Here is a 27818-nt window from a genome sequence, read left to right on the forward strand (position 1 = left end):
TATATATACAGTGTTTTTCAACGTTTTTTGAGCCAAGATACATTGTTTTAATTGAAAAAATTACGAGGCACACGGCCAACCAAAAATGGAAACAAAGATACGCTGTAGCCGCCTATATAATATATATAGTCATTCTTATCAAAGTGTCTTGAATAGGAATCAAATAAACACAAAAATGTATTTTTATCATATTTTACATTTCTTATTTCAAATTGCACTTAACATGTCCACTTCAAAAATACACCTGAACAGTGCCACAACACTGTCGCGTCACTAATTTTCTTGTTTTAATGTAAAATGCTCTGTACTTACTGCCATCTAGTGGTAATAAAATTACATGATTACGCCGCTAGTCACTACTACAGCAAAGACACTCAAAGATGGCATTATTTGCAGATAATTAATTCGTTTTCAAAAAATCTTTTAAGACCAATTACCGTATTTTCCGGACTATGAGCACACCATACTATAAACCGCAACTTCACATTTTTTGAACTGCCAAATTGACACTCCTCAACTTAGAAGCTGCATCATATGAGTTTGAAAACATTAATCTGTCGTGCCTGCTGCTAGCATGCGCTTGTTCTAAATGAAAATTAGCCATTCTTCTTTGATTTCCTATTTTGACTTCCAATGATTCACTTCCTGCTAAAGAGCCCCCTGGTGGTTGAAGAAAAATCCACAGAAAAGCTGCATGTTCAAAGTGTAGGAAAAAAGTAGCAGCTTATAGTCCAGAAAATACGGGAGGTGAAATTGGATCATTTCCACGGCACACCTGACGATCACTCATGGTACACTAGTGTGCCGCGGCACAGTGTTTTCCAACCACTGTGCCGCGAAAAGAAAAAAATCTTCTTTGTCTGTCAAGTGTCGTAGTTTTAACTTTTCCTGATTCACATTCAGTAAATAAATCTCTTATTAACCACCATATTAGTTCTACACTGTACCAGTCCAGCAGAAAGCACATATTGATGTTAGAGGTTTTGGGGTTTTTTGCTGCAAATGGTCAAGCATTGTTGAATTATTTGTTTATTTGCATATTTTAATGTAAAATATGTAAATAAATATAAAAAAGGCTGACATGAAAAATGTGCCAGTTTCTTATCAAATTAATTAATTAGTTGTCAGAATAATTGATAACTAAAATAATCCTTTGTTGTAACCCCTTATGATCACAACAAATAATTCTGTGTTATTTTGTTCGGGATTCAGAAATGCAGAACTTAACTCCAAAAATTAGATTTCTGGTTTAAAAATAAATAAAAAAAACTACATATAAACAATAATTTGCTGATTTATCATTTATTTTTCTGGTGAAATATATAATAGCAATACTTAATAAGACATCAGATTTTAGAGCACTTTTCTTTCCATAACAGATACAAAACCCATTATTTGCTACAGGTGATTGAGTGTTCGCTGGAGGAATGTTATGTTATTGCATTTTAGGAACTAAAATGTTTATTTTCTTATTTAAAGAAGCAATTGAATAATTTGTTTATGTGCATCTTTTCATGTATTCATAGCATTGAATAAAAAAGGCAGAATGTACACATTATTTTTATCCGATTAATCGTCAGAATAATTGATAAGTCAGTCAATAACTAATATAATTGTTAGTTGCAGCCTTGCTGAACATAACTGCTGTAAAGTTGAATGTAAATGAACTTTGTCTGCTTTCCACCAGACCTCTGGCTACCTCTCTTGATGATAAAGTCACTCTGCAGGATTGTTTGGAAGTTGGTCGGACGGCAAAGGTAATCTCATGTTTGTTTCATGTGTTTTATTTCCATATTCTTTTCATTACAGTTTGAATTGTGCTTTTTTTTTAACGGTGTGATTTTGCATCTTCCAGTTTGATAAAGTTCGCACAATCACAACAAAGTCTAACTCCATAAGGCAAGGGAAGATGGGGCCACTTCCTGTCTCCATGAACGGAAAGGAGGACTACCTGTGGTGCACGGAAATGGAACAGTGAGTGTCGTTGGTTTACCACCAGCTGGTCCCACACCATAATGCAACCACTGCCATGCTTGAGTGCCAACATTCAAGCTTAAAACCCTAAAGCACTTTAGGGTTTTAAGGCTCCACCTGTTTTGGGTTTCATTTACCGTATATCCCAGACCATACATTGTATCAATACAAAATTAAAAACGTCATGAAGAGGAAAAAACAAAAACAAATATAAGCTGCATTAACTTAGAAACTGTTAAATTTTGATGAACGAGTACAGTGTGTTTTGACAAAAACTTTGATTCAAACTAGTTTTTCTATGTAAAAAGACGCATCTTTCTATGTGTTATTTTTTCTACCTTTTTGTAATTTTTTTATAAGATGGCTTAAGTTCTGCAAGACAAATAAATGATGAGATTAAACCTTTTGTTGTTACTGTTCAGCTTTTATTTGGGAGCAAAGATGAGTTGAACAGGCGTTTGCATCGTGTTTTTAAGAAAGTTTTCTGTTCTTTCAGGATCTTTGGCTTCCCCAAACACTACACTGATGTGAACAACATGAGCCGGATGCAAAGGCAGAAGGTTCTGGGTCGCTCCTGGAGCGTTCCTGTGATTCGCCACTTGTTCGCGCCGCTGAAGGATTATTTTGAATGTGAATAGGAGCAGTGAGGCAATCCAGAGGCGGAGCAGCTGTGGTAAACCCAACGCCTTATCTCTTGGTGCTTTAATAGTTTAGATTCTCTGGGCTTCTTTCTCCTTTAGATCCAGTTTGGTGTTTTGTCTCTTAACTTTCTTTAACCCCTTTGACTGCCAGCAGCCGCGGTCGTCTTTCTGCATATTTTATTTTTCTAGTTATTTGTGTTTTTGTTTGTTTTTTGTTTTTCTATGCTGTGATCCGATGATGTTACTCCGAACACAGGCCTGTGTCACAAAGTGAGATGAGACAATTAGCTCCACATCTTCAGGTTTAACTCAGGTTTTTATCACTACTGACAACTTTGCATCGCCATGGCAACAGCACAAACTGACTGCAAAACCAGCAATCTGCTACATCATTTGGTTTAGAAACAGAAGAAGTTAAAAACCACTATGCTGCATTTTACCGCACACTGTTTTTAACTTTTTACACAGAATATAAATCAGCAACATAAAGTACATTTTAATCTGCAGTTATGTTAAAGAAATCATTGAGCTTAGATTAATCATGTGACCAAAAAGCTAATTTTTAACTCCTGCTCGACGTTTTATTCATTTTGATCTGCAATCAGATATTTTATCCTTATTAGTGTTTCTTTTTTATATCCAAGTGTTTAAAAATAATTTTTTCCAGGTCTCATCTATGGCTTTTGCATTTTTTATTGCAGTTTAAACCAAAGTTTAGCTCAATCCTGTGATTAATTATCACATATATTTTTACCCCAGTGTCCAGTTGACCTAGATTTGCTACTGCAACAAGGCAAAAGCACGACAAATTTGGAAAATTTGTTATTCTGAAAGGAATTAACACACTGATCAATGTCAGTTCCCAAGATCCTGCTTTAATGTTTTAACACGACTGAACCCAATGAGTGTTAATTAGGCCTCTGCAGATCTAGATGACATGTTGAGGAGGTAAATATGGAGCTCAAATGGGGCCATAAAGATTGTTCACATAATTTTAAATTTAAAGAAAATTTTGGGAAAAAATAATTTTGAAGCAAAAAGAATTAAATTGAAACATTACTTTTGAAAAAAAAAAAGAATTTAAAACTAGAAAAATAATTTTAAAACAAAAACATTTTGACACTAAAAAATAATTGACACAAAAATAAAACTGAAAATAACATTAAAACAAAAAATATGTGAAACTGAACAATATTTTGAAACTTAAAAATAATTTGGAACACAAAAAAAAAATTTAAACTGCAAAATATATCTTAAACGAAAAAAACGAAACAAAAACAGGTAGCCATAGATTATCCATTATGTTTTAAAGACATTCCAGTTCCCATGGCAACATTGGGAAATATTTTGTCCAGTTGCTCTGTTGTCAAGTTGAAAAGTAGTTTTAAACTTATTTTCCCAGTTTCAGGATTCTTTTTTTCAGCTTTAAAAAATGTAAACAAATTTTATGGCCCCAATTTATTTCCATATAAATAACCTATTTTTGATTCAGGTGTGGTGCAGCAGGAATGCATCTGAAAGCTGCAGTGGCTCTCATAACTGTTGAAATGCCAGGCTGTGGTGATGAAATGTTGTTACAGTTTTTGCACATGTGACATGCAGTCTGCACATTTTCTCGTTGAAGCAGCTTTTGATTCGGTTTCAGCACCAAGTCTTCCTGGATTCATTATAGCGCAATGTGATCAACCTGAAATCCAGTTCAGGTTTTCTAACTACGGCTGGGCGACGTAGAACTTTATCCCGATATTTTGTGGTGCTACACTGATGAAAATTATGATAAAAAATAAATAAATAAATTTCTTCTTTAGATAACCGGATGGCTGTGACAGCCTTCACTGCTCCAGAAAAAAACATTCCCATTTGAAACTGGCTTATATTTAGTGATATAAACTGTGATTTATATCATTAATCTACACACAGTAACTGCATATAATCATATTTTCATATTTACTGATATATATTGATGCTGTCGTTGAACAAACAACTGGAGAAAAAGTTAAAAATAACTTGAGATTATACTGTTAGTTTTGTTTTTTATTAACTGGAATTTATCGGGAAAACGAGTCAAATTTTTATCAGGATAAGAAATTTTTCATGATAAATGTTACACTAAATGCCACGGCAGAGTCAACACGATTAGTTTAATGGTGCTCGCAGGAATGCAACCAGGTTATCACACCTGTTTTTATGTATTTTTTCTTCTAGCACATTGTTTGTTTTCAGTTGAACTTTACAGGATTAAATGACTTCAACTGATTTACTGTGAATTATTTTTTATAAAAATCTCACCAGTACCACCCGGTTTCCTGTCCCGGTTCGGTTTTAATCCAGTGTGAAGGACGACTTTAAGAACCGCTGAACTCACTTTGTGGCGCAGGCATCGCTCTCTACCTCAACCCCGACTTTAAATCAGCAGTTTCAGTTTGTTTAGTTTTTATATATAAATTTATATGTAATGAAAATGAAATGTGTTGACTTTTTGGTTTTTCTGTGTAACTCATTTTATTAATCTCAATGTGGAGCCACAATTTCTCTTTAAACAACCTCATGTTTGTGGCATTTTTACTCATATTTTTGTGTTTTTCAAGGACTTTTTGTTGTGTGCAAAAATGAACTGTGACTGTTAACAATATTTTAACTGTAGAGTTTTGCTGCGGTAAATACCTAAAATAGGAACAGAGCTTAAAGTACTGTATTGACGGTTTTCTTACTTAACCAGTTGAGCAACCTAATTATGTTGAAATATATCAAAATGCAGAATAAAAGCTAAATGTTAGGTTTCTCTTCGGTTTGATAAAAAGGGACAGAAAATAACAACATAAAATATGCAGTGAAAATAATAAAAGCCTTAAATTTGATACTTGAAATGCTTTGGGAAAACAAAATTAGCTGCAAAACAATTAAAAAAACTTCTGCTAAAAATCAATCCTTGATTTAAAACTTGAATTTTCCAGCTGTTTCACTCTCATCATGACACATTTTAAGATTTTACAGTAATTGTTTCAATTTCTGAATCTGAATATGATGTGATTCTTCACTCTAGTTTTCTAGATTAAAAAAAAAGTTTTAAAAGATTTTGGATATTTTTTGTATGTTTCATAAGCAGTGAAGGAATAAAATTGTTTTCTGTTTCGTCAGTTTGCTAAAAGCTTTTTTAGCATCTGGACAAACTCAGACCATTTGAAAATCTGCAAAATCTTGACGTGTCAAAACACATTTTGAATATGACAAAATACATACAGATCGATGTTTTTGTTTCCTGAAACTCTCAAAATAAAACCAGGACTATCAATAATATGTCTGAAGATTAAACCAGATCCAGTTGAAGAATTATATGTAAACTTTGGCTTTTTTGTAATCTTTAAATTTGGTCTGCGCCGATTTGAAAATCTGGACTGATATCAATATTCGTCCAACACATAAAAACACCAATAAGATGGAAATTAATATTGGTTATTAATATTAGCACATTTTTTGCTATCAGACCAATACCATTGTGCTGAAATATTTTGCATCTCTACTTTAATTAAATGTACTTTTACCCATTATTACCTAAAACTAAATCTATTTTTTTTAAACTATTTTTATAGGAACATTTTTATTTGGACAATGTATCAGCACCAAGAGATGTTAGTATTTTGACAAAATATATGTATATGTAAAACTGGGCTGATGGTAATGACCAACATTTAATTACATCTTGGTGCTTTCCATCAATGTTTTTGTTTGATCATGTGACCATAACAGTGATGCAGCAAAGCATTATGGGATGAGAAGCAACATACACGGCTAACACAAAATCCTACCACATCTTACTGAAAAGTTACTTGTCAGGTAGTTTTCTCTTATTTGAAGTGTAGTAAGATATTAGTACTAGAAACTAGACCAAACTTACTTGGTAAGATTTTGCGTTTTTGCTGTGTGGTTTTTGTGGTTGCTTTTAGCCGGTCTCAAAAGTGTAGAGAAACATAATTCGTAATATCTGTAAATATCAGGTATCGGCCATAAGAGCAGATGTAAGCTCAAATGTTCATATTGATTATCCTAGATGTCAGAAAAAGGAATAAAGTCTCAAATTTCAAAAACTTTTTCTTTTCCAGATCTAAAAAATAATCAAACTATCGTCAATACTTGTGTCGGCTAGCTAAATGGTGTTGCGGCCAAAAACCGCAACACCATTTAGTTGCGGTTTGTAAAGTTTGTAATGTAAAGTTTCATTTTATGCTCCAAGTAAATCATCTAAGTCATGCATTGTCATCAGGATTTATGTTGTTTTATTTTAAACTCTAAACATATGTAGAATCTCCTAAACTTAAAAAAAACCTGTGGGCCTAAATCTGATTTAATGTTTTTTTGTTGTTTGATTTTGGTCACACTACATGTTACATGTTATCTACTGTAATGGTGCATAATCAGGAAGTGGGTCTGTGTCATTTCACGTGTTTGACTAACAATTCAGTGTGTTCTAGATGCATGAGGGGAGGCACTGAAATGACACGCTTACCTCGCTCTTTGTATGATGGTGCTGCACTCATGGTGCTGATGTTTTCTTGTGTACTTTTAGTTTTGTCCCTTAGGAGCCTCAGTTTGAACATCACCTCAGTTAAACTGGGTTTCTCAGTAGCATGTCGACTGTTCAGTTGTTTTAAAGTAACGTAGGAAAAAAAATGCTAGTTGATTCTCATGTAAAACAATAAATAAATCTGTGGGATTCATCATAAAAGGTGTGGCTTTGTTATTTACCATGAGTTTCTGTTTGCTGTTAAGTCCTAAGTACCAGGTTATGACATTTACTGTATGAAATTCTCCCTGATGGTTTCACTGTATTTTAACACAATATTAGGAAAACACGTGGCTGTAAATGCCACACAACGGGAGATTAACTCTGTAAAATATTGATTTGACGACTGAGCTCACCTTCTTATAAATTAGATTTTTGGTTTTTGAACATTTAATTTCTGAAAAATCTGGATTTTTTATATTTTTTTTTTTCCACCAAACGGCTTCTTGGGTTTCCATAGTTCAGTGACGTCAGCACGCCCACGCCCAAACAAGAATAAAGTCATAATATTATCAGAATAAAGTATTAATTTGATGAGAATACAAAAATTACAATGAGGAATGTTGAGCATCTTGTGAAGTTATACTTTGGTTTGGATTATTCAGTCTATTTTGAAGAAACAAACGTGCTGATGTGCTGCTCACGTAATATCCTGTTGACTCCATCTTAGCTTAATTCTCGTAATTTTTACTTTTTTTCTGATAAAATTGCATATTTTTTCTGCCAATATCATGACTATATTCTCGTGATTAGAATTAAAAATATGGTTATCATAAGTCTGAACCGGAAGTGATCCGCGCCATCTTAGTAGGTAAGTACAGAGCAAGGAATACGAACCATGGCTTCAAGACAAACAGTATCTTGACAATGTGCGAGAGAAAGATATATCAACAAAATGTGATATATGGAAACTTGTTAAACGATGCGGACAAGCTGCCTCCGATCTCTTACTATGATATAGTTCATTGCTTAGTGAACACAGAGTGCTACACCATGGATGAGTTTCGTCTGAAATCTATGGACGCATACAAGCTCCGTTTCAACTGATTTATAAAGGACATACGAGCTCTTCATGTGAATAACAAGGTTCTGGTGACTGGCAGAGTAAGTACATGTAGTAACACAAAGCTAGGCTAAATGTCCGTCTTAGCTAGCAGATAAAAGCTACATTAGCTATGCTAATTTTGCTAGTTTGGCAGTAAGTACTACAATATCGCTGATATTTATCTTAGTATTACACAGGTGGGTACTCAAATTGTAATCGAGTAATAGTTGTAATATCTTTGTATTGCTCATAAATTAAACAGGAGCGAGGTGAGAGCTAGTTCTAAGTTTGTTGTCATAGCAACTCCATAGCAACTGTCATGGCAGTTACTGTATCTACTAAGATGGCTGTCAGCTACAAAACGTGACACATGGAAACTGTACAGAAAATATTTTTGTGTCATTTATTTTTTATATTAGAAAGCAAAAAATATATATAAATTAAAACAAGAAATTGGATCTGGTATGAAAAAATCTGAGATTTTATTTTTAAGCCATGTCACCTCATCTAGATTTTGTATAAAATGTGCAAAGTTGAACTTTTATTTTTATTACATGAGCACACAGATTGGGATGACAAAAAGTCACGATTTCTAACTGAACTACTTGCAGTTTCGGTTACAGAGGGTATCATTCATGGCACAGATTATAGCTGGAGCAGTTAAACAGCAAAATAATTTTCTCAGATGCCTGCATAGAGCCTGGTCCACTCATCTGAAGACATCTGTGGGAGCCACCATTTTACGCTACAGGACCAGACGGATGAGCGTGAACATTTCTTTTATCTTTAAATCAGTGTTTTCTTCTTCCCAAGTTTTATTTTCATAAAACTGACAAAAAAAGAGGAACAGATTGAAAACCAAAAGTTCAGACATTATGCAGTTCTGCTCAAAACCTAATTGAAAACCTTAGGACATGTAAGTCAATGTAAAACTGACTAAAGTCTAAAATATAATAAATTAACAACTTAATTTCTTAGTCTTACCACAAAAAAATTGCTAGACTGTTGATTCCACAGCATCTGACAGATCAACACTGTTAGGATTTATGTGGTAAAAAGTTTTTGAGTTCATGTAATTTTTTCAGCCATTTAAATCTTACATTGGTTTTTAAGTGGAAGTTCAGTTATGATGGTGTAGTTTCCCACGGTTTCTGCACTCTTTGCATCTGAGACGGAGTGGGACTCTGGTTGCTGGGCTGGACGTCCGGCTTCGTCACTCCTGGCACTTCTCTTCCTTCTTGAACCAGTTGCATCACCTCTGCAAAAGAAAGCTGCTTTGTTTCTCCATCTGCAGACATTTCTGTTTCATTTGAGTCTGGATCTGACTGAGCAGTTTGGTCCTGCTGGTTGTTACAAGACAGAGAGATCCACTGTTTGTAGCTTTGCTGATCTATTGGTTCCACAAACCTGAAGACGGACAGGAAAGAGGGATTTTAAAAAATAAAAATGACACAGTTAAAGGAGAATTAATCAAAACAAATACTATTTATGGTTGCTAACATCTAATGTAGCAAAATGTAGCAAAATAAAACATAACATTGTGAATAGCAATAAAAACAAATGTTTGAGACTAATTATGGTATTTTAGATGTGTAGCTTAGAATCACTTTAATATAAATAAACAGAAAGATTAAGCATCTCCATAATCTAATAAACATTGCAGGTGTACTAACAGCTTTAAGGAAAACAAAAGAAGTTAATAAATATGAGGATGCATATGTGTGTAAATACAGCAAAGTTGACCTGTTGTAGAAGAACAGCTTCAGTTTTAGCAGCTCGGTTTGCTCTCTGCAGTTTAAAGTCTTCAGGCCGTCGGCAAAACGCTCATCTGCCTCGAAATTATAGGAGTCAAACCGGGAAAATACGGACTCCATGTTTACTTTAGCTTCATTAATATATATATAAATATATATATATGAAAGCTCCACCTGGTGAACATAAACAGAAACGCTTCCTGAGGACCAATGCGCCGAAGAAGGTCTTCATCTGACTTAAACAGCACAGCTTCCGCTGCAGCGACACCGATGGTGAGATGTGGTACTGCACCGAAACTCAATTCATAACTGAAGGAGAGAAGATTTGGGGCCTCTCGTCCCGTTAGTACAAACATCTCCACTCACAACGTTTCAATACAGATTTAGTTAAAAATGCATTGCGAAAATGTTTTAGAGAATAAACCAAGCTTTAATCAAAAAGGATTAAACTAGATCCTTGAATCACACTATAACTATATAACTGTATATCATTATTGTCAGTCCTTTTACAAAGTAAACTTGCCAGCTACTTTAAATCTTAAATTTCACACAATTTAAAATATTGAGATTAATTTATGCTGAAACTGACCAACTAAATGTGATACTATTCGAATTCTTAATAAATAAAAAAACATATTTGTCTTCCAGAATATCAGATGTGAAACATCCTTAGTGATAACAGATTAAAGAAACAATTATGTTAATTATTTTTAATTTGTGAACTCACTGTAATACAGACCGCACTACAAGAGATCTTTCCTGCCAACAGCCATCACTGTCTACAATAACTCTTTGAAGACTTTGAATTAATGAGTTGCAACAATATTTAATTTCCTTTTGGGATCAATAAAGTATTTCTGAATTTGAATTTAAAAAAAAAATTAAAGTCATTTATAGTTTTCCTTCCACTGCACAAACATGTTTGCTATAAAATATGTTCAAGTTGGTTGCAATGTGATACCACTATATTATAAAAACTACTGCAGACTACTTTCCATTGTAGTCTGCAATCCAAGCCACTGTACCTTCTTGTATTCACCTTTCTGCAGTGATTTGTTAAAAAAAACAAACCAATAGCTACTATATGAGTTAGAAAGTATTTGTCTTTTTTAATTGTTGTAGTAGCTTCTCACTGTTGTGTTTAATGAAAAGCAGATATTTCAGCATGTTTTGTTTGAAATCGTAGATCTTAAGCACGTGTGGTTGAGCAGAAATCTGACTCCCGTGTGACTGTGTGCTTCAGCGCTGGCGCCGTCCTTGACCGCAGCCGACCAGCTGTTGAGTGAGGGGGTAAGTGTTTGAACAGATCAGTCTGAGGGAGATTCAGAAATTCATATCCGATAGAACGACCTGCTTGTTGTTTTTCTCATCACTGGAAGCAAAGAGTCAAACAGATAAAGAGGCAGGAGGTGAGGAGGGTGGTGACCTCAACAAGTGAGGAAATCTCATCCTATTAACTTCTCAGAAGGTAATGTTTCCTTTTTGGAGCGTGTGGCGTAAACAGTCAGCAGACATCCTGGAAGTAAAGACTGGGAGGTAATCAGGCTTTTGAAGGTGAAAGATGACCCATTATGCAAAATTCACATTTTGTGTGTTTCTGTACTTGTTTGGAGCTCAACTGCTTTTAAAAAAAAAAGGTTTAAAGAGAAAAACACCCACACTTTTTGTTGTTTGGTATCTGGAAAGTGAGCCGTTTCAAAAACCTCCCAAATGCTAAGTCACTTTCAATGAGCATTGCTCCGTTACCTAGCAACCCCAGCAAAGCCCAGTACATCACCTAGCAACACAAGCGAAGTTCCAGCATGTTTGGTCAGCTGGTTTTACCAGTGTATGCGCTGTACAATGGCTGATGGAAGAGGCAATGTTTTGTTGTTGACTTACCATTCAGAAACCACTTGCTGCATTCTTGTTGGTTGTGCAGGAGGCTCTACTAATGCTGTTCAAAGATATACAGCTGTATAATTGCGCATCTGTTTGCAGCCATTTTCACATGCGAGTGTAAACGTTATTTGTTTTTAAAGTGAACAAGAGGCCCTTAAATACACTGTACAAAAAAAATTATCTAATTTACGGTAAAATACCAGCAGCTATGGTTGCCAGAATTTTACCGAATAAATACGGTAAAATCTGTATTTATACGGTGAAATTCTTGCAGCCACAGCTGCCGGTAATTTACTGTAAATTAAATTTTTTTTAATTTTTTTTTTGCAGCTCATTCTCAGAGGAAATCAAAATAGGCAGAAATGACCAAACTAAAATCTCATTATTTAAGAATTATTTTGTGCAAAAAAATGTAATTAACATTGTTTTGTATAGCGCACATATCTATCTGAGCCTGTTCAAGAAAGCATAATAGGTCAAGGTTTGAACAAAAATTTATTGAATAGAATTTAGAAAATACAAAATTGAATCAAAAGCTAAACAAATACAGTCACTTATAAAAAGAGATGAGCATTCAGATTGCACCAACAGTTTGCTCAGAGCTCTCCTAAACACTCCACATAAAACAGATTTTGCCTTTTAAAACAGCTGTACTGTAACTATGAAAACCCTCCTACACTGTTCTTATCTCTGGCATTTTCTAAGCTAAAAAGCACCATGTTTTTTCCTTCTTCTCAGCCACAGCTGGAGTCTGCAGCAGCCCCCGCCGGCGCTGAGTATCTGTGTCGCTGGAGTTTGGGCGGGATGGACGTCGGCCTCTGATTCTGACGAGAAGGACGAGCAAAGCAGAAGGTCAGAGTGCTGCTCGAGCTGCAGTCGTAGTTTCCATCCTGGTCAGACAGAATAAAAGAAGGAAGTTACAAAAAAAAAATCTTTTGTAATTTAAATGGTTTCTAAATTACCATTGCAAAAAGGGTGAAAACTACACCTTCTTGTGATGGTCATTTAAAAACAACATATTCCACTTTGTTATTATTAATTAAACAAAATTGAAGCCAGAATGGAAATGGAGAAGAGTTCCCTTTGGTTGCTAGGTAATGGGATTGGGCAAGGCTGGGGTTGCTAGGTAACGGGGCTGGCAAGGCTGGGGTTGCTAGGTAACGGCACAGTGCCTGTCAAATGCGACTCAAGGTTTTTTAAACTGCTCGTTTTCCACATAGCTAAAAACATTAAATTATTGTAAAAAACGGTTAGGTGTTTTTTTAAGCTCTTGGGCTGTTTTTAGAAGCAGTTGAGGACCAAATAGAAGTATTAAAAACATGTAAAATGTGAATTTTGCATAATAAATCCACTTTGTTAGTTTCAGTGGCAGTGCTATTTTGATAATGATTTAAGTAAATGAAAACAAACAGCTTTTTTAAGGACTGAAACCTACAGTTAGGTGTTTTATGTCAAACCTAATCTATGAGGAATAATTTAGCTGCTGTTTTAGTGTTATAGATCCTAAAGTGCTCCACAAATATGAAACCTTTAAGTTTCAAAACTAAGAAATGTTATCATTTTTTCTAGAAAATTTCTGAGATTAATGTATACATTTCAGAGTTATTTCTATCCACAATTGCCCTAATATGCTGTTGTAAGTCCAAATAAATAGAAGCTGTAGAAGCTGTTAAACAAGAGATTGCAGTGGATGTGTTGAAATCACCCTTAAGGTGACAAAAATTCAGATTTTCCAAAAATTTTATCTTCCAAAACCAAAAGAAATTGATGAAACCTACTTATCGCCCAGCCCTGCCCGGAGGCGGTAGGATGACACGTTTCTTTCCTCACCTCTGTTGCGGCCGTGCTCTGACTGTTTCTGGCTCTCTGGTTCACGCCGCCTCCCTTCTCCTCCCTCTCTCTCTGCTTAATGAACCTCTGGTTGACGATCCGGGTCACGCTGTCGTTCCTCTGCAGCGGTCTGGTCGGCGCCCGCTCCAGGTTCTTCAGCCCGCTCTTCGTCTTCTGGCCCGACCCCGCAGTGGCTCTGTCTGCCCGGCCGCTCACCCGGCGCAGGAACTCGGTCACTAAGCCGCACCGGTTTGCGCTGGCAGATCTGGTGGGCAGCTTGGAGGGACTCAGGTTCTGGGCTGGGTTTGATCTGGTGCCAGTTTGCCGAGTCCAGGTAAGGCTGTTTGAGTTCTGCTGCGACGGGTGCCACAGCCCTCGATCTCTGGAGCCGGAGGACGACGAAGATGAGCTCAAACTGGGGGGCGAGGAAGGAGATGAGGAGTGTCTGCGGAACGGTTTGGGGGAGGAAGTAGAGCTCCGTCGACCTGCTAGCCCGTCCAGCGAGGTGGAGATGTGCTGGGAACGAGCAGAAACCAGAGAGGACCCGCTTCTCAACCCCTGAGTCTCATCCGTCTGCTGGCCAACGCTCACCATCTGCGGCTTCGTGTGTGTCTGCGTACCTGAGCAGGCTACGTCCACCCAGCGGCCTGCTAGCCTCCCTTTCTTCTCCGGAGAGCCGGCGTGAACCATCTGCCTCCAACTGGCCGTCATCTCCTTCATGTCGTCGCTCAGGTTAGCGGAGGAGCCCAGGCAGAGCTGAGAGAAGGATGTCGGCGGCGTGCACCAGGGAGACGAGGTTTCCACAGACGCCCGGTCTGCAGCGGGGCTTTGCTTCAGTTGAGCCAGCTGGACTCTGCGGGCCGATGGGGGGCTGTAGTAGATGCGGAAAGTCGTCTTCTCCGGGGCGGTGTGGCTGCGCTCCGTCGACATCTGCTCAAAATCGAGACCAGGGAAGCTGAGAGGCATGATTAGGTGGTCCCACGTCTTAAACGGATCCTCTCGGTCCAGCTGGGCCGCCTCCTGGCTCAAGTAGCACCAGTTCTTCCTTTGTGGGCCGCGAGGGGAAAACAGCTGTCGGCGTCTGCAGATTCTGTGGAAGCAGCAAGAGAAAAATGAAATAATTAATCAGACAAATTGTGATTAGTCAATTATTTACAGACATTTTGCATGTTACCGTTTACATCTGGAAACTGCGCACACGCGAACAATGCCAAAGGGCAAAAAGGCTCTTCTTCTTCTTGCCATCCGTAGCTGCGCAACAAAATGGCCTAATAACCCTAACCCTAATGAAACCTGAAGATGTAGGTATCATTCATTTAGTGCAGTGTGCTGCTGCAAAGGGAAAATAACAGTTGAAAAATAACTCAAAACCACTCCTATTCTTCTCATCTCGCACTCTGTGTCTCGTTGCCATAGCAATTGACTGACAACTCCACTAATGTGTCAGTATTCAACACCAATAAACACGCAAACATTTCCCACACAAAAACAGAATATTCAGTCTGTTACAGTTTTAGGTTTGATGTTTATTTTGCGATTACTAATAAGTGATCGACACAGGTGATTGATTAGCTAATTTAAACTCCTGCTCTCCTGATGATAAGTAACGGAGTTGCTGTTTAGGTTGCCTTTTTTTTAACTGAACCAAAACGCAACAAATTCTGCACCACTTCTACATCTTATGGCTGTCAAAGTCAAGTTAGCATCAAGCTAGCATAACTGACCCACTTTCCTCTCCATCAACATTTTTTATTATTAAAACTTTTTCCTCACCTTGTTGTCTAGTTGTCGTAGTTTTTACAATTGCTAGCAAAGCAATGCAAATAAAACGAAAACACAGACCTGTGATCTTCAACGTATTGCCCATCATGGAAAATGGCACCAACGGAAAGCTGAGCAAAGAAAGAGAAAGCAAATTAAACAAATGAAGCAAATTAATGTTTCATCTGAACTGTTGATTTTTAACTAAATTCCAACTTAATGCAGATCTACGGCTCATGTTAGCCACTTAAAGTCTCCAGTTCCCTCAATTGGCCTCCCCTAATAAGGTTTTGCCTTAGTCAGGGCTGTTTTTCATTTTTTACTCAATTTATTTGTGCAGCACCACTTTACAGAATTATAACCTCAATATGTTTTATAAATCTGATACAAAATATACAAACAAATATGTCCAATTCCATAAATATACAGTCCAATACGAAGCTAGTTACGACACAAGGAAGTCAAACTGGCAGTGGTGGGCACCGCTAACTAGGAAGCTAGTTGTGCTAATGCTTCCTATTAGCACAGGAAGCAATCAACATAGTATTTAGCGGATGATAATGCTAAAGCGCTAAAACTAAAGCATAAATTTAGTTTTGCTAATTATAATTTAACTGTACTATATCTCCATATGTAGTATTTATGTTAATATATTGTTTTGTTTTGTATATAACTGACCACATGTATGAGCAGCCATTTTGGAAACCCACCAGTTATGAGTTCAAACTCTCTATGTGGTGCCCTGAGAAATCAGCTTGATGAGTAATTAATTAGTAATAAATGTTTTTTGTTAATATTTGTCAATCACCAGACTGGCGCTCGAAGTCCACAAACCCATTTTTTGTTTTTCTGGATCCTCCCTGACTGTGCAGCCCGTAATCATGAATCCGACTTAAACAAATCTAAAAGCAATAATGGTGATAAGTCACATTATGAGCATGTTATCCTGCTGAAGTTGAAGCTGAAACGCTGCCACATAAAGCTGCTGGCACGCCGTTAGAGTCTTTTTATCACTGCAGACTAAATGTTCTCAGTCTGGGAAGAAAGAGGGAAAAATAAATATTAAATACAATTTTTGAAGTTACGGATGGTTAATATAAAGATCAGGTGTGAACAGTAAAGCAGAAAAGCTGAATTTGGAGAATTTTCCTGCATATAGAGTTTGTATATCTAAACGCGCCTGTCCTGGTTGGCTGCAGCTCCTACAAGAGATTACCCTAAATACTTTGGCATGAGTCTTCTCATGAAGCAGGCAGAGATCATGGGGAGGACTTCCCACTGTGTCAGACAGCCTCACACTCAGCGGGAGGATTGGAGTCTGAGCGGCACCGTTACCTCGGCTGCCTCCTCACACACAGCCGACTTCGCCTTGCTGTCGTCTCGAAGCTCGGCGCTGAGGTCCTGCAGCAACCCGAGCAGCGCTGACAAGGTTTTATCTCTACACTGAGGATAAAAGCAGAAAACGAGGCGCTCTTAAGCAAGCGTTAAAAAAAACATGCAATAAATGACAACTTTTCACTTTGCCATGCTGTACACTAATTATTTTTTAGGCATTTATGGAACAAATTAATGCAAAGTAGAGATTTATATGTTTATGAAGTGGAAGGAAAGTGAAAATAGTAAGTAGTAAAATCTGACACAAACCACGGAGACCAAGGAACACTTAGACTCTGGAGAAAGTTATGCAGACATTTTTATCTGATTAATCAATTAATCAATTCTTCAATTTCAAAACTTCCACAGGTTTGAAAATTCATCTGTTACCTCTTTTCCTTCCAGGTTGGTTCCTCTAACGTTGCACCACTGATGAAGGATCCACAGAATCTGCAACGACAGCTGCAGCTTCGGATCCCTCCGGCTGTCCACGACTTCCCCTTGCTTCGCTTTCTGTTTCGCCTGCATGCTGCAGACTTCTTCCACATGCAACTCCTTCAAACGTTCGTAGTTTGCAGAGAGAAAAGAGGAAAAATCCCAAGCGAATCCCTCCTTCTGAGGGCCCTTATCGTCGCCCCTTAGGAGAGCATCCATCTTCTCGATGAAGGCCAGCAGCATGGCCTGCAGCAGCTCCAGCGCCTCCGTTAGAGGTCGCTGTGCCTGGACAGTTGAGGTCACGTCCATCGGGGATGTGAGGGGAAATGACGAAGGGGAGCTGTGCCCGTTTCTGGGCGGCACCGACAGAACCTGAATGGCTGAAGTTAAAATGCAGGCGTGATCTCTGAGAGCAAGCAGAAACTCGTAGTCTTTGGCGGCCATCTCTTTAAGCGTAGCGTCAGCTGTTTGGTTAGCGTCTCTCTCCTGGCCAGATGGAGGCTCCTGCTCTCCACCCACCGGACCTTCCCGACCTTCGCTGATCTGCTTGTTCGTCTGCGACTGGCTGCAGATCGACTCTCCCCCTGCATTCCCTTGTCCTTCCTCTGGTTTCTGTCTCTGGGTCGTCATTTCTCCATCTTTAATTGCTGCAGTCAGTGATGGATTCTCATCAGCAGCGTCTTCCTCTCCTCCTCCTCCTGTTTTCTCCCTAAGGTCACACATCTCCGCTCGCAGGCCGCGGTTCTCCACCTCCAGCTCGACGATGCGCCGGCTCAGGAGCGTGGCCTCTTCTTCCACCAGTTTCAAATGAACTTTGACCTCTGCTTCCCTGGCATGGGCAGAGCTCTGTTTGCCCTCAGGCAGCGGGAGGATGTCTACATCTCCGTACGTCGACTGGTACCGGGCCAGTTCCTCTCGCATGGCCTCGCTGTCTGACACCAGCTTGGTCAGCTTCTTGCACATGAGAGCCAGCTCTTCTTTGGCAAAGTGGAGTTGGCACTTCAGGTCAGTGCTGTCCTCCTTCAACGAGACAATTGGAGTCGACAGTCAGGAACGCACAAGAGATCTATATATAGTATGAAACAGAAGTGACCTGCGCCATCTTGGTAGGCAAACGAAGTGCAAAGCATAGCGGACCCACGGCTTCGACACCAACACAAAGAAAGTACATTGACACTCTTAACCAATGTGCAGAAAAATATATCAACAAAATGGCTGCTGGTGGGATCGACCCGTTTGAGACAGAGAATGGAAACAAGTCACATGATGTGGACAAGCTGCCTTTGATCTCCTACTCTGACATAGTTCACTACTTAGAGAACACAAAGAGTGCCACACCATGGAGGAGCTTGAAATCTATGGACGCATACAATCAATGTTTTAACGGCTTTGTAAAGGAAGCAAGAACTCTTCAAGGTTCTGGTTCTGGTGGAGTAAGTACATGCTAACAAACACATTGGTTACATGTCCCTATTAGCTTTCAGATAAAAGCTACATTAGCTAAGCTAATTTTGCTAGTTCCACAGTAAGGACTGCAGTAAACATCACTGATACACAGAGGCATAATCGAGTAATACTTATAATTCAGTAATACTTGTAATATACTTCTATTGTTTATAATTTGGATAGAAATGAAGCAAGAGCTAGCTCTAATCTTGTGGCTTGTTGTCATAGCAACTGTCATGCCAGTTAGTTACAGTACCTACCAAGATGGCTGTCAGCTACACATGAGAACTAAGTATTGAAAGTTTCAGAAGAAGAAAATACCTCCATCTGCTGAGAAAGTCTCTTCTCTGCCTTGCTGACCGTTGATCGGATGCTTCTCCTCTTCAACGTGCTCTGAGGAAGAAAAAAACTCTTCTGTTGAGATTTTCAGCAGAAACTTTTAATACATCCTGATATTTCTCTGAACCTGCAGGCAGTGTAACTTGGTTATTTTACTGATTACTTGATTTTGGAAGTTACTTTAGTTAACTTTCCACAGCTATCGACAAAAGCTTCGGCTGACTCAACAAAATGACAATCAGGGCAACAACAAGTGTAAGGGCAGAATTTACTCTGCTACATTCTGTCCAACAAACTTTTCTCAACCCTCCTGAAGCCCAGTTTTTGTTGTTTGGTACCTTCTGATTTCTGCTTTGCACCACCTGGTGGGACTTGCTCTGTCAGTTTGGTGCTGCAACACCAAATGTTTCTTCAAAGTTCATTTATTTGAAATGTGGTTTCATACTTTGGAAGTCTACATTGCTCCCCCAGTGCAGGACTAAAAGCTTCTTCACTATAAACACAAAATTTGACAAAGTGTTTTTGGTTTAGTTTCTGGTGCAAATATCTTAGTGCACTTGAAATAAGATGAAAAATAACTTAAAAGTAACTTTTCAGCAAGATACAGGAACTTGTTTTAAGTTATTAACTCCTTGATGCTGATTAAAAAGTTCTAGTTCCACTGGCAGATTCTTCCTCTCTTTCAATTTTAACACATTATATGTGAAACCGTTTCAGTTTCTGAAATGTTTGTTCTCCTTCACTTCTATCTGCACAGAGTCAGGGTCTGAAACCTTTAAAATCCAAACAGACATTCCTGTCCTCAGATTAGGTGAATAAAACTTGCTTAGAGCCACAAGTGCAGCATGATGTTTCAGAAAATGACAACTTGTACTCTTTGAATTGCATTTTACAGTAGGAAATCTGTTATTTGTGCGAAATCATTTTATTTCTATTTTTAGGTGATGAAAGAGAGAAAAACAAAAAAAATTCTCAGAATTCTGACTTTAATCTAATTTTTTCTTCGTTAAAATGCAAAGAAAATATAAAAACGGCCAAACTTTTCTTCATTCTTTCATCATTTCCAGCCAAAGATTATGAAGAGCCGTTGTGGAAGTCGCAGAGAGCCACTTGCGGCTCCAGAGCCACAGGTTGCAGACCCCTGGATTAGGTAATCTAAGTGGATTTCACTGCTGGGATCAAAGAGACTAGCGACTGTCTCAGAGCCAAAGTGCTGAATCCAGGATTAAACCGAACACATGTCACCGTCCTCCAAGGTGGTCGAGGGATCTAGATGGGTAAAACTCAGCCCGACGGTCCAGTGCTGGAGAATCGTCAACGTTTGGATAAAAACGTTTGATGGAGGTTCTGGGTCAGTGCATGTGGGCACCGACGCCTTTCTGGATGCCAAAATACGTCCTGATCCAGATTTAGCCCAGCTTATTGCAAGCAGAACGACTGAAAGTCGCAGAGGGTCTATTTTTGTAATCTCTGTGCCTTTTTTTCTGTCATCTCAGGCGACTGTGTCAGCTGTGCTCAGGGTTCTGGCCCAAGCATACCAGCGGGCTGCTTCACCCATCCCCGGCACCAAGCAGCTGCCGCCCGGCCCTCCTCTCATATCACTGAGGGTCGCCTTACCCAGGGATGAGGGGACAGCTGGCTGGATGGGTGCAGCTGTGGTGGGTAACGGAGAGGAAGATGCCTGACCACAAAGATGGTGAAAGCTTCACTTTCATCTAATGTATATCTGATCATCAATGTCATACAGGGGTGGGTTGAGTAAGAGTAGCCCTACTGTTTGACCAGAACAGCCTTAATGACAATATTATATTGTATAAAATGGAGTGAGAGTGAATGGAAGCAGCTGAAAGTCTCACTTTCCTACAATCAGAGGTCAAAATACCCAAAAAAATTAGCTCAAGTAAGAGTAGCACTACTTTAACATATTCTTACAAAAAAGTACAACATAACCGTCCAAGAAAATACTTAAGTTAGAGTAAAAAAAGTACTTGGTAAAAAGGCGACTCAAGAACTAAGCAACTTATGTAGAAATTTAAATGAAAATATTTCATATAAACAACATACAATATCTTGCCAAGTATTTTAGGTCTAGTTTCTAGTGTAAACACCTTAGTACACTTGAAATAAGACAAAACTAACGTATAAGTAACTTTTCATCAAGATATATAAACTTGTTTTAAGTCAATAACTTAATATTTCTTTTAACAAAACAACAAAGTACTAGTTACTGGCAGATTATTTCAGTTCTAGCAAGACATGTTTTCCATTTTATAAATGAAATAATTTTCTGGTGAAACTGGCACTTTTTCATCAGTATTAAGGAATTATTTACTTGAATCAAGCTCTTATATCTGGCTGTCAGTTTTGTCTTATGTCAAGTATGTTAACATATTTGCAATCAAAACTAGACTAACAATACTTGGTAAGATTTTGTGTTTTTAAAGTGCAATCAAATGTAGCAGCTTGTTTTAATGATCATTTCTTAAATCCGTAGTGTAGTATGTAACTTTTATTAAAAAAAAAAAAAAGATTTGTATATATTTGTTAAAACTGTCGCTGTGGTGGCGCAGTGGCAAAGCACAACCCATGTATTGAGGCCTTAGTCCTCATGCTGGTGGTCACAGGTTTGATTCCCAGTCTGGCGACATTTGCTGCATGCCTTCCCCCTCTTTCCTGTCAAACTACTTTCAAATAAAGGCCACTAGAGCCAACAAAAACTAACAACAAAAAAAACTGTCACCATGTTTTGACAGTTTGTTATGTGAGAGATAATCTGCAAAACAATGTATCTCCTCTGTTCATAGCTTGTCATGACTGCTAGCCTAGTTAACATACAGATGATGCTGTATGGTTTTCCTGTAATGGCAATTTGTTTCTCCGCCATTAGCACATTTAGCAGCGACTACATGAGATTGACTGACAGCACTAAGACCCTCCTCGTGGCTCTGATTGGTTGTTTTTGATCAGTAGCGGTGAATTCCTTCTAACAGCAAGATTAGCTCAGGAAGGAGGTGGAGGAGATCGATCTTTTCACAGATTATCTGTGAAATTTACTGTGGTGACAGTTTTAACAAATATGTAAAAAAAAAAAAAAATTTAAATTAAAGTTACAACCTGCAGCTTTAACTGTTGGAAAATCTGTATTTTTTTTCACCAATGCGCTCCTCGGATTTATATAACGTTTTATAAGTAAAAGTTACATGCTCTATATTTAAGCAAACTTATTTTCGAAATGTCACCTTGCGCAATTTTATGGTTAAACTGATGACTTTTAATAAAAGTCACCTCTCTGGCTTTCTCCACCTCACTCTGCAGGACCTGCTTGGCGACCTCCAGCTCCTGCGTTTTCTCCCGCAGCATCTCGTTTTCCCACTCCAGCTGGGAGTTTTTCTTCTGCACCGCCTCCAGCTCGTTGTAGAGGCGGAGGGAGACGCTCTTCGCAACCTGGGAGCGAAACGAAAAGATGGTTAGCAGCAGCTGTTATGTCATATCCTGAGTAACAATTGTGACTGTAGGAGGCGCTGTTGCATATTTAAAAATATTTGGTATTTAATCAATACTAAATATTCAAACAAAACTGTTTCTGCTAAGTCTCTCCTTCCTCCGAATAATAAAATGTAACGTTATAATATTAGTGGTCAGATAGTTACGTTTTACTTTTTGGAAAAAGGAGTGAGGTAGCAGGTTTAAATATTTAATATTTTACTATAAGTTACAGTCAGAGATGAACAGAGTACTCAGAAATTGTACTCAAGTAAAAGTAGAATTATTTCAACATATTTTTACTCAAGTAAAAGTAAAATTAGTATTTGGTAGAAAGTCTACTCAAGTAAATGTAATAAAGTAGATGTAACTAGTTACTACCCATCTGTGGTTACAATATATGATAAGTCATAATATTAGCAGTCAGATGTGACCGATGATTCTATGTTTGGATTTTTATTTTTTCCCCCCCGGCCCATAAAGCTTAAGTTTTTGACGAAGCATAGTGTTGAAATGCAACAGCGTCACGATATGCAGTGGTAACAGAATCTGGTGTAACACCGGCAACTCCAGTGAGGGAAAAAGAAGAGCGGGTTGCTTCCACTCTGCAGTGGTGTCGTTATTTTTAATGAGCGCGTGCAGCGTGGTTTCTGCAGCAGCTGGTCTTGGCTGACGCACTTTACAAGGAAATTCTTGTGACGGGAATTCTCCTTTTGAGTGGATGCAGAGGGGGAGTCAGAGTCAGGCCAGGCACCGTACTGAAAACATTCAACAGTCGCTACACTTTTATGTTTCTGGTAGATGGGAGAACAAGTCAGCTCCTAATTACAATCCTGTATGTTAAAAATATAAACAGGATGCATGAGAAAGGCTGTTTTGACATGACTGCAGTCATGGTGAGCAGCAGGAATGACTTTATATCAGAGCAAACATCCATGATTCAGGCTACAGTCAACTGATTGAGCTCTTCCAGTCAGTATGAGCAAGAATAAAAGCAATAACAGGAGAAAAGGTTTCGAAAGTCAATTTGATGATTCACACAGAAAAGGTTTGAGCTTTTACTGTTAGAGTTAGTTTTTAGATCCCCAACCAACAATTATTCTCATGATTAATTGGATAAATCATTGGCATATTCTGCAGATATTTTATTTAAAGTTGCAGCATGTAACATTTATGAAAATATGTTTTTTTTATATATTTGTCAAAACTGTCACCATAACAGTTTAACATGAGACGAATAATCTGTGGAAAGATTGATCTCCTGAACATCCTTGTTGAGCTACTATTACTGTCTGAAGAAATGTAACGCTCTTGACCAAAAACAACCAATCAGAGCCAGGAGGCGGGTCTTAGCGCTGTCAATCAACTTCATGCACTTGCTGCTAAACTTGCTAATGACAGAGAAACAATTTACCATTACAGAAAAACCGTTTATCCGTCAGGTAAGTATCTTTAGCATAAAGAAGGGGGGAGAGTACACAGGAGTGATTGACGGCGCTAAGACCCGCCTCCTGGCTCTGATTGGTTGTTTCTAGTTTGCACTGGGAGAAGCCAAAGCGCCTTGATTTTTTTTCACAGATTCTGTCTCATAACAAACTGTCACAACATAGTTTCAGCAAATATGTTGTAAATTTTCATCTGGAATTAAAGTACATTCATTTAGTTATATATAAAAATATTTTTTTAGTAAAAGTTACCTGCTGCAACTTTTTATACTATAAGTATTATAAAAAGATTAAGAAAGGAATTGAATAATATGTTCATTTGCATATTTTAAACAAGAAAATAAAGATTTTATTGTCTAAAATACAAAAAAAAAATTCTAACACTAACCTGTAAATCTCAGCCTTTTCTGCTCGACTTAACATAAATACAGTACAGGGCTGATCTGTTGATTATTTTTTGGATTAACCAAATAATAGCAAAAGATGCTTAATAGGAGATTATTTTACAGAACTAAAGCTAAAGCTGCCCTGCGACAGACTGGCGACCTGTCCAGGGTGACCCCGCCTCTCGCCCGGAACGTTAGCTGGAGACAGGCACCAGCAACCCTCCTAAGATAAAAATGGTTTTATTTTTATCTTTATACATTTTTTTTATGTTTTTCGTACAGGTTTGGTTTCTTTACTGCTCTGACTTTGTTTTTGTTTTGTTTTGTTTAGCAAATGGCCTTTTTTGAGTCTCTATACTCCAGTTAGCGACTAATCAGTATCTATATTAGTTGACCGTTATTTCAGTAATTGATTAATCACGATTAATCGCTTCAGACTGAGCTAGTTTTAGCTTATTCCTGCCGGGTCCAGACCTTTATGTCGTGCTCCAGGCTCCGGACCAGCTCCCCGTCCACCTGCCCCGTCTGAGCCACCCGGATGCTGCGCCGCTCGGCCTTGCGGAGGCGATACTGCAGGATGCGACACGTCTTCTTGGCCTGCTCCAGCTGCAGCCGCAGCTCCTGCAGCTGGTACACCTCCTCCTCCTGGAACATGTCGCGCATCTCCAGCATCTCACAGCGAAGCTCCTCCACCTCATCCTGTGGCAAACAACACAGCTGGTATGATTCAAGGAAAATAAAGGGGCTTTTTTGAAAAACAAAACATGTTTTTTGGTCAAGTTTCAAGCATGAATCAATTAACTGCACGATAAATTAAAATAAATTAAACAATTTCCATAGTTTATGATTTTTCTCTTTTCTTTCTTTCTACCAAAAACTGGAGGACAAAATTCTTCAGTCTGGTTTCAACCAGCTCCTTTTTCTGAAGGGCAATTTTGTTTCCAAAGACTTCATAATTAATTTTATTTGTTGTTTTGTTTATTTATTTTGGATATTTAAAATGTCTTCCAGTTCCAGTGTTAAATATTCATTAGAAATTAAAGTTTATTGATCTTAAAGAATGTACTTGCATTATGCTATTATCATTATAGTACTAGAATGCGATCACAAAACAACAATATTATTGTTTATTAAAATAACTTCTAGGAAAATTTTAGGTCCAGCAAAATGTATTCTAGTGACAGAACTAGTTTGAAGATATGTTTTGTTTTTCTTCTCAAAGTCCAAAGAAAGGAAGGAGTTTAAGATTCCTCTTTTCATTTATAGAGTTGCTTTTTACATAAATACCAGGTTTTCTAACAAAAAATGAAGAAGAAACAATAATTATTTAATAATGCAGTTTATTATGCATTCAGTCTTTACTTAGAAGTTATGTTTTTCAGGTTTTAACTTAAAAATAACAGGAAGGTCCCTAGAAGTTGGAGGTTTCTCACCAACCCTGACCACAAGATCCAACATTTTGGTGAAAAATAAACAAATTAACAATAAAACTTGACGTTTACTTAGGAGGAAATATGCCAATAAGCTCATCTTTATTGGTTTCTTAGATATTGTGATCAATAGTTGAATTGTGACGAGAGGACGACTGGAATGCCAAAATTAGAATTTAGTTGCCACACATGAACATTGAAATTGAAGGACACTCCGAAAATAGTGCAAACAATTTAAGATATGCAATAAAAGAGAAACTTAGTGATAGTTACGATTATAAGTTATTCCAAACGAAAACCAGCAAAGAGAATTTTAAAAATTAATAATAGCGCACTGAGTTCCGACTTACTTTCAGATACTCGTTCTCTGACCTCAAGTCTTCAACCTCCCTCTGCAGCTCCTCGGTTGTCTCCCCCATCAGGAGATCCATGAAGGCTGTTTTACCCGAACCGAGCCCCGCTGCCGCCGCCGCCGCCGCATCCGGCTGGAGCGCGCAGGTATCTGCCGCTGATTTTGCGCAGCACGGCGCGTCCTGGCGCGTCCCCCCGCTGCCCGGGCTCTCATAAGCTCTGCCGTCGATCCAGCTTAACTCGTTATCGCTGCTCGGAGAGTCGCGCTTGTTGCCCTCCGAGGCGCAGTCGGAGATCTCCGAGCTGCTGTCCGAGGAGGACAGCTTCCCGGACAGGCAGCCGGAGTCTTTGCTCAGGTCCTCCGAGGCGTTGCTGGCGTCCGACAGCTTCCTCTGTGCGCCTGGGCTCCGGTGGCTCTCCGCGGGGACTCCAGAGAGTTTCCCCGCTTGCTTTCTCTGCGGTCCGGCTGGTTTCATGTCTGCTTTACTCTCCCACTGACCGGACTGTGTGTCCTCTTCAGCGGTCAGATCCTTCTTCTTCTTCTTCTGGACCAAACGCTGCTGCTGCTGCGTCCTGGACTGCTTCTGACTGGGCGTAGACTTTGCGCTTTTATCACCGTCTTTAGTCATTCTCTTCTTCTAGTTTTTAAACAATATTATGATTTTTCGGGGTGAAATACCATGTTTCAGTGTTTTAACTCACAACTCACTGCTGGAGGATGTTTGGCCAAGAGCTCTGCATCTTCAGAACTGAAACTTTTCCACCGCGCGTAAAGACAGAAATAAATCGTGGTGGATGAAATGACTTCCGGTTACAGTGCAAAATAAAACGGTGCACGGTGATTATTGGTTATTCCCATTTTTAGTCACTTTTCTCAACTTTCTTTGCAGCAAAAACAAATTACTCAATATCTGAGTCATGACTATTCACGTTCTTATTCCGGTAAAGGGTTTGGAAATTTAATCTCTGAATAGTTTTAAGGATAATCCTAAAGTTTTCAGTATTTTTAAGCCTCTCTTGAGAAAATGTTCTAGAGTTTTGTTTTCTGGACTCATTTCTGTTAAACTAAGTTTGCATGATCAGCCTCTTTCAGAAAATGTTTATGTTATAAAAAAAAAAAAATTACTTTCTACATGTTTGGTGAACAGCTTCCGTCACACTAACTAACCCATCAACAACTTTTACATTCAGAGGTATATGAAGATTTGTAATGGCGTCATTATTTTAAAACCCACACTGTCTGCAACAAATGAAAGCAAATTAATTCATAAACAGACTAATTTGTTCTGAAATTCATTGAGTTTTGAGCAACTTTTTCTTAACTTGTACTTAACTCTGTATACACAAGATCTATATACATCTATAAGATCCATCCATCCATCCATCCATCCATCCATCCATCCATCCATTTTCTGTACACCCTTGTCCCTTAGTGGGGTCAGGAGGTGCTTGTTCCTCTCCAGCTAACGTTCTGGGCGAGAGGCGGGGTCACCCTGGACAGGTCGCCAGTCTCTCGCAGGGCAACACAGAGACAAACAACCAGCACACACACTCACACCCATGGGCAATTTGGAGAGGCCAATTAACCTGATAGTCAAACTCCATGCAGAAGGACCGGGCCAGAACCTTCTTGCTGCAAGGCAACAGCTCTAAATTAAAAAAAGAAACTATTTGGTCATCCA

General features: G+C 38.5%; 3 protein-coding genes across 5 annotated transcripts in view; 1 reads left to right on the forward strand and 2 right to left on the reverse strand.

Moving 5' to 3' along the window:
- dnmt3ba (DNA (cytosine-5-)-methyltransferase 3 beta, duplicate a) overlaps positions 1 to 2839 on the forward strand; it is a 21508-nt gene extending 18669 nt beyond the window's left edge. For all 3 annotated transcript variants that reach the window (XM_016672194.1, XM_016672195.1, XM_007553663.2), the window contains 3 exons: positions 1688 to 1757; positions 1856 to 1974; positions 2471 to 2839. In XM_016672194.1, coding sequence (XP_016527680.1) covers positions 1688 to 1757; positions 1856 to 1974; positions 2471 to 2612 — 331 coding nt within the window. In that variant the 3' untranslated portion in view covers positions 2613 to 2839. The remainder of the gene's footprint in view (positions 1 to 1687; positions 1758 to 1855; positions 1975 to 2470) is intronic.
- A 5840-nt stretch (positions 2840 to 8679) lies between these two features.
- On the reverse strand, positions 8680 to 10230 carry LOC103139089 (uncharacterized). The gene is made up of 2 exons (XM_007553568.2): positions 9965 to 10230; positions 8680 to 9628 (listed from the first exon to the last, which is right to left on the reverse strand). Exons 1-2 carry the CDS (start codon positions 10093 to 10095, stop codon positions 9346 to 9348), a joined length of 414 nt encoding a protein of 137 aa, XP_007553630.1. The 5' UTR covers positions 10096 to 10230; the 3' UTR covers positions 8680 to 9345.
- A 2102-nt stretch (positions 10231 to 12332) lies between these two features.
- On the reverse strand, positions 12333 to 27146 carry LOC103139175 (uncharacterized). Its single transcript, XM_016672241.1, has 9 exons — positions 26136 to 27146; positions 24830 to 25054; positions 22327 to 22485; positions 19024 to 19095; positions 17212 to 18276; positions 16783 to 16890; positions 15529 to 15578; positions 13687 to 14776; positions 12333 to 12746 (listed from the first exon to the last, which is right to left on the reverse strand). The coding sequence occupies exons 1-9, from the start codon at positions 26763 to 26765 to the stop codon at positions 12591 to 12593; spliced, it is 3555 nt and encodes a 1184-aa protein (XP_016527727.1). The 5' UTR covers positions 26766 to 27146; the 3' UTR covers positions 12333 to 12590.
- Positions 27147 to 27818: the final 672 nt, after the last annotated feature.

This window comes from Poecilia formosa, unplaced genomic scaffold (assembly GCF_000485575.1).
Source record: "Poecilia formosa unplaced genomic scaffold, Poecilia_formosa-5.1.2 Scaffold57, whole genome shotgun sequence".
Lineage (NCBI taxonomy): Eukaryota > Metazoa > Chordata > Actinopteri > Cyprinodontiformes > Poeciliidae > Poecilia > Poecilia formosa.